Genomic DNA, 11,172 nt, shown 5'->3' with positions numbered 1-11,172 from the left:
CACAAAGACAATATATATTGTGCTCAATCTGATCAGATGAGTACATACATACATTTACAATTGTTCACATGGCAGATGTTTTTCTCAGAGCTGACTTACTGCACATACAATGCATTCCAGGTTTATATTTTAGTATGGGTGATCCCTGGGAAATGGGATGGCTAGCACTATGCTTTGTCAGTTGAGCTTTTAAAACATATTCCATTTGCTATTTTACTTATGCATAAGTCCTATTATTTTATTTATTTAATATTATTATTTATTATTTATGCGTTTTTTCCCCCTTGAATCTGAGATGCCCTGGCAATGTTTAATAAATGTTTAGGAAACACTTAAACCTCTAATGATGTAAACCGCTGATGATTCTTAGTGCATGATATCATAAGATCCTTGCACCAGTGATGTACACTACTGTTCAAAGTTTGAGGTTTAGTAAGATTTTCAAAAAATGTTTTTGAATGTCTCTTATGCTTACAAAGGTCACATTTATTTACTCAAAAACAGTAAAACAGTAATTAAATCAATTTAAAATAACAGTTCTATATTTTAATATTATAAAATGTTATTTATTCCTGTGATGTAATGCTGTCTTCAGTGTCATATGATCCTTCAGAAATCATTCTAATATTTTTATTTAGTGCTCGAGAAACATTTCTGCATAAAAATAAAGCGAGTAATATATATATACATAAAGCACAGTGACAGCTTTTGTACCTTTTTTATGTGGGTTATAGCTTAAGCACAATATCTGTTGTGGTTTTGATATGTTGCTTTTCTCTTTAGGAACATTTATGTGTGAATGTGAAAGAGACTGAGAGATTTAACAAATTTTACACTATCTGCTTTATTTCAGGCTTTGCACAGTCTAACATTGTACAAAGGCAAAATCTTCAGTGAACATGCATTTTTCCCATCACATTTCTCTCATACAGATTAAACAATAATCAAATTTAGCATCCTTTAAGATTAAAACGGAACCTGTTACCTTTAAACAAAAAGACATACATTTAAACGTAACTTCCCATCACCAAGACAGTGATGCCACATTCGGTACGCCATTAATCCAAGTATGACTGCATGTTTAGTAAATCCATTCGACATCCCACTATTCCCAAACTCAAACCAATCAATAGAAAGTTTTATCACGTACAGACAAGAACATTAGCCAATCAACGGCAATGACTCATTTATCTGATGAACGAGCCAGCTTCAATTTGCTATATTGATCCGAACTAACGATCTAACCTCAGCTATCCAGGAACTGCCAATGTGTGGTGAAGTTAGAAAAAATAATACGAGAATTCAGCTCTAATTCAAAACTAAATCTACACTACGGATCCTAAAAATATCAACTGTGCAGATTCTGGCCACTTAAACGCATTGTTAAAGGGAGTAAAATGTGTGTCTCTTCAGGGAAAGTAGCACAATGGACTGATACTGTTGCAGTTAACCGCTGCTGCCAGCAGGAAGAATTTAGAAGTGAGTCACTCCTTCAGGCACAAAATTAGATGAGTAAAATGATTGGGAATGAACTTATGAGGCCGCAGTCCCAGCACACTCAAACAAGGGATGAGGAAATAACACATCAAAAGTATGCAACAGATACGCATTACGTAAACTGTTGCGTTTAAACTACAGTTTCTTTGAAATACATTTCCTCCTTTGGCCTTTCTAGTGTCGTATGTGAGGAAAACCCTGTTTTCAAAGGAGCACAAACACAAGTTCCACTTGTTCACTTATTCCTTTCCATGCGCACATCTACATACATACAGTAAGACAAAGAGTTTTAAGCTGTGCTTTGCTGGCTTGTTATTGGCAGGCTCCATGGTATTGTACATTCACATCTTTGCACCAGAGAATGCTGTGAATATGTATAAGTTCAGCATGTGTTTGTGTGGGTGGTTTAGTGTGTGCGTGGCACGGGGTGCTGCAGGGTCATGTGTTCTGCCCCGGTGAAAGGTAGGCGCTGGGTACAGTAGTGGTGAACCACTTCTGGGATGCTTGGGAACACACAGCTGCTCTTTTCCAGTGTGTAGCCACAGTCTTTAGTCTGCGCTACGATGATGTGCACGCACCCTTGACTCGTCCTGTCGAGAGAAGGGAATAAGGATCTTATATCATCTACGTCAGCTTTTCAAGACTGCTAACTCATTTCTTGTTCTCTTGATTTCAGAGATACACAAGCATGCACTTACTTGAGGGCGATGGAGTATTTGCTGGTAGCTGATTCGCTGTCTCGCACCAGGAAGCTGGCCTCCCTACAGTGCTGCAGCTGAGCCTCCGCCTCCTGACGACTCACACTGCCATGATACCAGCTGAGGAGAGAGACAGAGAGGGCAGAAAAGGGCAGGAGATTCTTATTGTTACACAGTTTGATTATGTAATATGATAAGAGAAGGTATAGAATGTATAAGAAGAGAAGAGGCATTGAGAAAGAAGGGCAACTGTACAAATGGATAGATTTGCCAGATAATGCATTTTAAGTGTTAAAGCAACCTTTTCAAACTGAAACTCAAAATTCAAATGACAATGTATGGCCTTCTTTCTTCTGTGGAACACAACAGAAGACATTTGGAAAAAGTCTAAGTGTTTTGTCCATAAAGTGAAGTCAATGGAGTTCAATGTTGTTGATGATCCCACTGACTTGACTGGACAAAAACATTTTTCAAAATATCTATATTTTATATTTTATCTGTATTTAACAGAAGAAAGAAAGTTACGTGTTTGAAATGACATGAGGGTTAGAAAATAAGACAAAATGTTCTCTTTTGAGTATGCTGCCATCCTGTTTTGTTAATATAGTGAAGTTACATGCACTTTGCGAGGCATGTAATATCCATAATAATAATAATAGTAATAATAATAATTTATAATAAACTGAATAGTAAAATTTGCACCCATCATGTTTTTATTTTGTTTTATTTTGTGTCAAAAAAATTGAATAATTGAAAAATGGTAATGTTTTTGAAAGTCTCTTATGATCACCAAGGCTGCATTTATTTTATCAGAAATACAGTAAAAACTGTAATATTGTAAATTATTATTACAAGTAAAATATATTTTAAAATGTAATTTTTTTCTGTAATGGAAAAGAAAATGGAAGTCATTTTTCCTGTAATGTACTGCAGTCTTCAGTGTCACATGTTTCTTCATAAATATTTCAAAAACATAAAAAACACAATCAATTATTTCAAATGTTATATATAAAGTAATATTTTTAAATATATACTACAAAATACCTCTATTGTAAGTGCTAATATACACAGTAGCTAGGTGATTGTGTTTTGCATGTCATAGTTGTTAAATATACTGTACATTTTAGCACACATATTCTCATAACAATTTTATTTTCATCATTTCGTTCTTTGAGTTTCAAGTAATCCAGATAAAATCACCACATTTTTAAGACACAAACACTCACCTCTGTTTCTCCAAGGGCAGGGTGGGATCAACTATTGGTGTCTCAATGTCTGGGGTGGTGCTGGGAGATGAAGGGGAAGTCGGGGACGGGGGATTCGGCCGAAGAGTTTTAGGGGTCCAGCTCTTATGTCTCAGTGTCTGCTGTTTTACAGTAGGAGAACCTGATTCTTCCTTCGACATGCGGTCTATTCCATCAAACTGAGCTGTATATAGAAAGAAACATCAACCACCATTGGATTATTATGGCATCTGGTAATAATGACCCCCACCCTGCTATCCCAAAAGTTTCAAGCAACTGCTACATCATAAGTACCTCAATAACATGAACTGACTTCTAAATGACTGTTTAATGGTTTTCCTCATTATACTGTGTCTATGCATCAGTAATGATAAATAAAGAAGCTGCTTCTAATATGAATGTGAGGGATGTTACCTGACAGCGCTCTAATAATCTGTTCCTTCTTCCACTCCCAGGGCAGCTCATACTCTGCCGGTGGTCTGGGGTCAGACTCAGGTCGGGTCAAGGGGATTCCCTCCAGAACCTCCTCATATGGGACATCATAGATCTGAGGGGGTCCAGAACCTTCACTTTCTCCTCCATTCAACACCACACACACTTTCAACAAGTCCTTCGAGCCTCGTCGGCGAATCTCTGTGTAAAGGCACAAATGAACATGCGGGATTCAGAGCTCTTTCCAGAAGATTTCACCGGATAGGAACATTATTTGAAAGTTATTTGTGAAACATTGCTCAAGTAAACTATTTATTCTTGGGCTGTAATTACAGTGTGGTCCCATTAGCAAAACCAAATCTCAATTGTCAGTAGTGTAGAGATGTATGAAGTAAAGATCACATAGAAGTTACTTTCAAAATAAGCAGATTTCTGCTGGTCAATACAAATTTGCATGACCAACTGTGTAATCTGTGTGGGGAGATCTTTCAGCCTTGTGAAATTGCAGATCACGTGGTTTCCTATTGACTAGATTTTGTGAAAAATTTGCAGAACAAAAGTAAATGTGACTGCACCTTTAGGCTCACATTTATCAAGATTCCACATATTCTCATACTTACAAACCATAATAATATAACACATTCTGTTATGAACCTTGCATCTGAGCAGCCAACCACTGTCCACTTTTTTTTTTTTTAATTTATCATTAAACAGGAAAGAATTAATCACTCTGTTTCACTGAAAGCGGAAAAGGATGGCCTTACTTGTCCCTAGAAATCTCTACTTAATATGCATATCCAGATACTTCATTTACAAGTAAATAACCCATGCGCTAAAGATGTAGAACAAGCTGTCAACATTAATGAGTTCTCTCTCTGTCTCTCACCTTTTCTATCCAATGTGTTAATATTGCAATAATTGTTCAAACTGAAACAATAATGACACTGAACGGTTTTTAGAGCGAATAGCACTGTAGTCTGTCACTTCATACACCAATTGATTTTCCCCCTACATATATTTGACACATTCCTAACAAATCACTGTATAACTATTGAAAGAGCAGCTAGGTAGAAGTTTATTCTATGAAGCAGCTATTTTTTTGAGCTCACCTTACAAGTGAGTGAAACCACAGGAAATTATGATTACAGTAAGTCAAAGATGAATCTGTAGTATACCAACAAATACCCAGATAAATCATAAGTCTTTGTAATCATACGCAACAGGCAGCAGAACAAAAAACAGGACTCAATATTTGAAGGATAACTTTCAACAACAACAACAACAAAAAAGATGAAATCAAGGCTATTATGAGGCACTTGCAGTAGTTAGGGCTGATTTTTGTTAGGATATAGTAGCAGTGTGAAGCTAAACATTTTATCATTTAAACATTTAAATTAACTTTTCAGTTAAAACTTAAGCTCATGAGTTTCTGTAATCATTTGCCTTTGTGTGTTGGTTAACTATTTGGTTTAGTTTAGATTTTACATTTAGACTGAATATTTCAATTCTTTTTCAATAGTTTTTAACCTATAAATAATTTAGTTACACATTAAAATAAGAAAAGGGGAAAAACTAAACCTTAATACATGACACAAAACATATAGAAACCTATCTCGTATATAGACTTTTAAAAGAAAAAAATACTTTTTCTGTGAAGAAAATAAAAAAAATAGCATTATATATTATTCTCAACCATAATTGTGTAACATTGTGCATTTTCAGTTTAGTGCATTTACTTTACTCAAACTCCATGTACTCATGCACCTATTCATTTCTCAAGATTTAAAGTTCAACGTCAACAAAGCATTGCCTGGAGCTCCATCGTTCTCCCTTCACTCACTGTTTCTTTGCTGTCACTTTGTGTCTGGCCTATTGTGTGAGAAAACAATGGTCATACCAGGGGAAAGTCAGACCAAGTCTGTGATTGGCTGGCTTAGCCGGCCACTTCCTGAGTTCTGGGAAGTGATTGGGGGGAGTGAGGAGTGTTGGGAGGTCTTTCTCACATAGCCAGGCATACTGGGGGACGGCAGGGGTCAACTTCCTGTCCATAGAATGGGGCAAAGGAAACACAGACAGGAAACAGGAAGCAGAAAGAGGAAACTGCACCCATTGTCCCAGCACAACACTGTCACCGTGGAAACCACCAAAGAGGGGAGAGAGAGGGAGCCGTGATTTTTCATACCCTTCAAATCCCTGAAAATCTACTTGTTGCACCTACAAATACTGTGTATAAGAAATGTTTTAGATGAATAATCGATTATAAGAAAGAGAAGTAAAGAAGAGGTGATGTACCTGTAATAATGAGCTGGGCATCATAAGGTTCCATGTAACCATCATTCTCTCCTTCTCTTTCAGCCTCTCTCTGTTCCCTCGTTTTCTCAGCATCAAATGGGTCAGCATAGTCCTCCAGGATGATCTATTACGAGTCAGAAGAAAAGAAGAATAGGAAGGGATATCTATGATTTTGTTCATGTCTACAAAAGAAGATACACCCTCAAAAGAAAAGAAATATTCAGAGTTTAGATTAAGTTCAGCTCAGTCAAAAGCATTTGTGGCATAATGTAGATTACAACAAAAATGATTTGGACTCATGCCTCCTTTCTTAAAAAAACAAAACAGAAATCAACATTACAGTGTGGCCCTTACAATCGAAGTAAATTTTGCCTGTTTAAATCTCTGGAGGATTTAAAAGCAGAAATGTGAAGCTTAATATATTTGTAAAAGCACTTATGTTAATTCTTCTGTTAAAACCTGTGTATTATTTGAGCTGTAAATTTGTTCTCTTCAATTTTAAGGAGAAAAGGAGGAACAAGTTGAAATTAAGTTGTACTAATCAATTTTTTCTTTCTGTTTCCAACCTTTCTTTCAGCGTTGCCAAGTCTGCAGTTTTCTTGCGAAATTAGGCAACTTTTTAACTGTTGCCACGTTTTGTTTTTTTTGTTTGTTTTTTTTTTCTCGGGTTGAAGTGAAGCCCCTCAGAAAGCAATTTTAATAGTCAATTTCTCCTGCAACCCAGTTGGTCTAGTTTTGAGTACCATTTGGGCAGGTTTTGTTATGCAGACCTGGCAACCCTGCTTTCTTTTTTAAAAACATTTTAAATTAAATATCAAAGTAATCAATGTAATGCCAAAAGTGCTATTGGTTGAGTTTAAGTTGACAGGAACTTACAATATTCTATAAATACTATGATACAAATGTTCGCTAGTGGAGGTGCTGCAATCATCTACTTCAAAAATAAAGCAAAAACCCAGCTAAAAAAAAAGGGCATTTAGACAAAACCTGGATTCAAATTACACCTTACTGGATGAAATTCTTTGTTCCATCTCATAGATGAAGAATCAGTGCTTCTTTAGCTGAAGAGCTTATGCTTATTCTCCAGCCCATCTTTCCCCTTTCTTTCTCTGATTCTCCCTCTGGACGTAATTTTTTTGTGTGTGTGACCTCATGAGATTCTGATTTCTGTGCTATTATGTTCAAAGTGTAGCTAGAGGGGATGTCCGTAAATGGGAGAGGACACAGTCTATGTATCAAGTGACATAATTCTTCAAACATTGCCTTCACCAGGGACTGGAAGAATGGGATGGAGCTATTGTGCTATGTATGCATTGTATTCTTTGCGTATTTGTGAGCAAGGGTGTGTGTCTATATGAGCACAAAAGTGTGTTTCCCACAAAGACAGAGTGAAGAGTGTGTGCATGACTAGGAAAAGAGACAGGAAGAGAGGCAAGGAAAGGGCTTTCATTGTGTTTGTTGCTTTTCAGCTCCACTGTGTCTGCTTATAATACAGCAGTTCAATGAAAAGAGCATATAGAGAGAAAAAGAGAGAGCAGGGAGGGAGGAAAGAAAGATACGAAAGAGAAAAGAGGGGGCTGGAGGAGGGGAGAAGATATTGCTTAAACAAAGAACTGGAAGAGAGATATTGATCTCAATTTTCAAAACAAAGACGTTTGTTTGGTTCTCACAGTCAACAGGGTGACTGGGAAAATTGGAGTATGTCATGTACTAAAAAGAACATCCTCTCTGAGGCCTACTTTATCACTCAGATCAGGGCTATTCTTCCTTTATCCCTGCTAAAAACCCATCCTAAAACGAGCCTAAGATGCTGGTCCCAATTGGTTTGAGCTGGTCTTATTTCAGTTCATCAGCAAGTAGACTAGCATGAAAGTGCATAATACACCAAAACCCCAAAACTAGCAAAAGAACAGTGATGCCATACAATTTTTGGTTCCCCAAAGAACTTCTCAGTGAGCAATTTTTAAAAGAGCCATTTCCCCCCCATAAGTGTAAAGAACATTTTAAAAAGTGAAAAGAATATTTTGTAAAATTGAAAGGTTCCATGGATGTTCAAGGTTCTTTGTGGAACCATAAATGGTTACAACACGCATATAAACACATTTTTTTAAGAATGTATGAAGTTTGCTTTTTGTCCAGAGATGACTTTGAACATTTTCTTGAGAAAAACAAATTACATGATATAATTATGATTATTCATTGCTTGTTTAATGGTGTTGCCTCATTCTCCAACTTACCGTTTCTGTTCTGATTGGTGACTTGGCCCTCTCGCTGTCTGGAGATGATCCTCCTGCACTGGATTTTGGATCATTAACCTTGATCATTCTGCTCATGTACGCGTCAGCAAGACTGGTGGTCCGCAGGGTGCGATGGTCTTCAAACCCCTCCATTTTGGTGTGTTTCTTACTTTTCCCAGGGATCAGAATTTCCCATATCTTCCCGTCTTTTATCGAGCCGGGGCTGGAGTGGTTCCGTCCCAGCTCGATGGCCGAATTTTTACGATTTCTCCCGTGAAGAAGCGAACCCACACCACCACCACCGCCACCGTTTTCCGCTCCAGAATTTTTACGCAGACTCCCCTTCGAACCAGTACCGACAGTCAGAATAGGTTTGGGACGGGACTGAGTTCCCGATTCCGAAGCAGAACGGATGCGGTCGGATCCAGTCTTCAAACTAGTTGGGAAATCTTTAAACCACTTCGCCATGGTGAATACGCACAGGTGTCCGCGCCTCTCTCCATACACACGCGCAACTCCTTTAGGAATAATCTGCTTCTACAATATCACTGACTATGGCCCTATAATTGATTTTTGCCTAAATTAACACTTTAACGCGCAGTTCAGGTTCAGGCTGTTCAGTGCAAGGTTGTTTATTTGCTTTAAAAAAGGATTATTCTTAATTTATTTATTTAAGTTAATTTGAAAAATCTGTAAAATTGATTTAGGGAAAGGTTCCGAATATTAAAATTTCTTTTAGGCTATGTAATCTCGTTTACAGAATTTATCCCATTCGTATTTCTTTTCAGGAAACTTCTTACACTCACAAGTATACTACGATTTTTCACATTGGAATATAATGGCTTGTTTTTGTTTGCTCCCAATTATTCCCGCAAGATAAAGAGGAGTCTCTGAAGGGCATAAACGCGGAAAAATTTAAAGTTTTTCTTAGCTCTCGCTGAAGATCCCATTCCCGGTATATCCACTCTAAGCGACAGTCTAAATGAAGTGAAGGGGGTGTACATGTACGCGCGTTTGTGCTGCAGCTGTGGGTGGGGGTGGTTTCTGTGCCTCTGCAGGCAGCTACTCTTCCCCTAAATGGGAACTTTTCATTTGCTGGGCGCTATACCCACCTGTAGATGCAAACCTACGTAATACTCTGGTGCTCGTAACTAAATTTTCAGTTTTTATCATATGTTTCCATTTACATGACAGACTCTTTACTCCAGTGAGTAGGCTATTTTACTCCAGTGAAGGTCCATTTCTGATAAAAAGGCAAATTTACATTTCCATTCCATCGTTGTATTCCAGGCTAATCCAGTAGCTAAAGGTCCATTGCTGGTTAAGCAAGTAAATATATAAATATACAACTAAAATAAACAACTTTTTGACATTTCCACCGTTGTTGGCCACGAAATAAAGATAATCGAACACATGTTCCCCTAATAGCGGGACATGTGGTCGCATCTGTAAATAATAGGCCTAGACTTTTTAGCTTAATTTAAACAGTAAATATTAAATAAAATATGTTAAAAATAATAATGAAAAAGCAACAAAAACAGGTAAAATGTAATAAATATTTAAATATGATCTGATAAAAAAAAAAAAAAAAAAAAAATTCTGAATGCTAAAAAATGTGGCTTATTGTGCAAGACGCTACCACAGAGGGGCAGCAGTTTACACCGGGTAACTGTCCCAAGTTAGGGCAGACGCAAGGGCAATTTAAAGTTATTTATACTGCCTCCATCTAGTGGTTGATTAAAAAAACTTCCACAATTCATCGATAAGACGTAAACATTCATTATTTAATTATTTAATGGGTTTTTTTTGCAAAGTTTTAAAATTGATCTAGCCTAATTGGCACTGACTTACTACCTACTGTAGGCTATATGGTTATACACACATTTCTATTTTTGCATTGTTTTGAAAAGATAAATGACTCTGAATACACACACACACACACACACACACACACACACACACACACACACACACACACACACAAATGACGTCCAGGGGGAGAATCAGAGAAGCTGAATAGGCATAGCCTACTTGATACTCTGCCCACACGTACTGGTGGTTACCACGGTGAAGAGTAACAGTATTTTCAAGTGTTTATGAACACTCGTAAAATTTATTGAATAGCATCTGAACCTGTTTTTCCAGTTATTGAAAAAGATCAAAGGAAAATGAAATCCAGATGAATTACAAGACAGCAGTAGGCTACACACGGGACATTTACACTCATCGGCGGACCAACTAACTAGTATAACCAGTTGCACTCAGATTCTGCACTATTTTTGATTGTAGGCTACTTTGTATGATGCGCATTTCTCCATTCTGATTTTAATGCATTTTATTTACAAAACCAGATATTTTTATGAACATCCAAACCCTGTTTTGCAATGGAACTTCTCACTGATATATCAGATGTTATAGTATCTATAGTCTATCTACAAGACCACGTCAGTATAAACAACATTCACAACTCTATGGATACATAGGGCCTATCGAATTGCGCAATAAGCAGTTACAAGAATGTGCACGTAGAAGTTTAAGCCCACTGTATCAGTTTAGTGACAAAACTAAACTTTGCGGTCTTTAAATCATATTATATTTACATTTCACTGATCCACAGACAAACTAGTTCCAGATTTAATTGTGATTGACACACAAGCTCACCAAACACCAATAACGAAACAGAAATGGTTTCACGCGTTCCACCCACGACGCCACTATCAGCCAATGAGATTATCCTCACGCGCAAAGTGGGCAGGGCATGTGGTATCGGTC

The 11,172-nt window shown here is 37.2% G+C and overlaps 1 protein-coding gene across 1 annotated transcript; it reads right to left on the bottom strand.

Moving 5' to 3' along the window:
- Nucleotides 1-825: 825 nt before the first annotated feature.
- On the bottom strand, nucleotides 826-9,401 carry LOC109105891 (SH2 domain-containing adapter protein E-like). The gene is made up of 6 exons (XM_042740887.1): nucleotides 8,401-9,401; nucleotides 6,164-6,287; nucleotides 3,854-4,072; nucleotides 3,422-3,623; nucleotides 2,196-2,315; nucleotides 826-2,087 (listed from the first exon to the last, which is right to left on the bottom strand). Exons 1-6 carry the CDS (start codon nucleotides 8,866-8,868, stop codon nucleotides 1,904-1,906), a joined length of 1,317 nt encoding a protein of 438 aa, XP_042596821.1. The 5' UTR covers nucleotides 8,869-9,401; the 3' UTR covers nucleotides 826-1,903.
- Between the last annotated feature and the right edge of the window lie 1,771 nt (nucleotides 9,402-11,172).

This window comes from Cyprinus carpio, chromosome B16, assembly GCF_018340385.1.
Source record: "Cyprinus carpio isolate SPL01 chromosome B16, ASM1834038v1, whole genome shotgun sequence".
Classification (NCBI taxonomy): Eukaryota; Metazoa; Chordata; class Actinopteri; order Cypriniformes; family Cyprinidae; genus Cyprinus; species Cyprinus carpio.
This window is presented reverse-complemented; position numbering and strand designations above follow the sequence as displayed.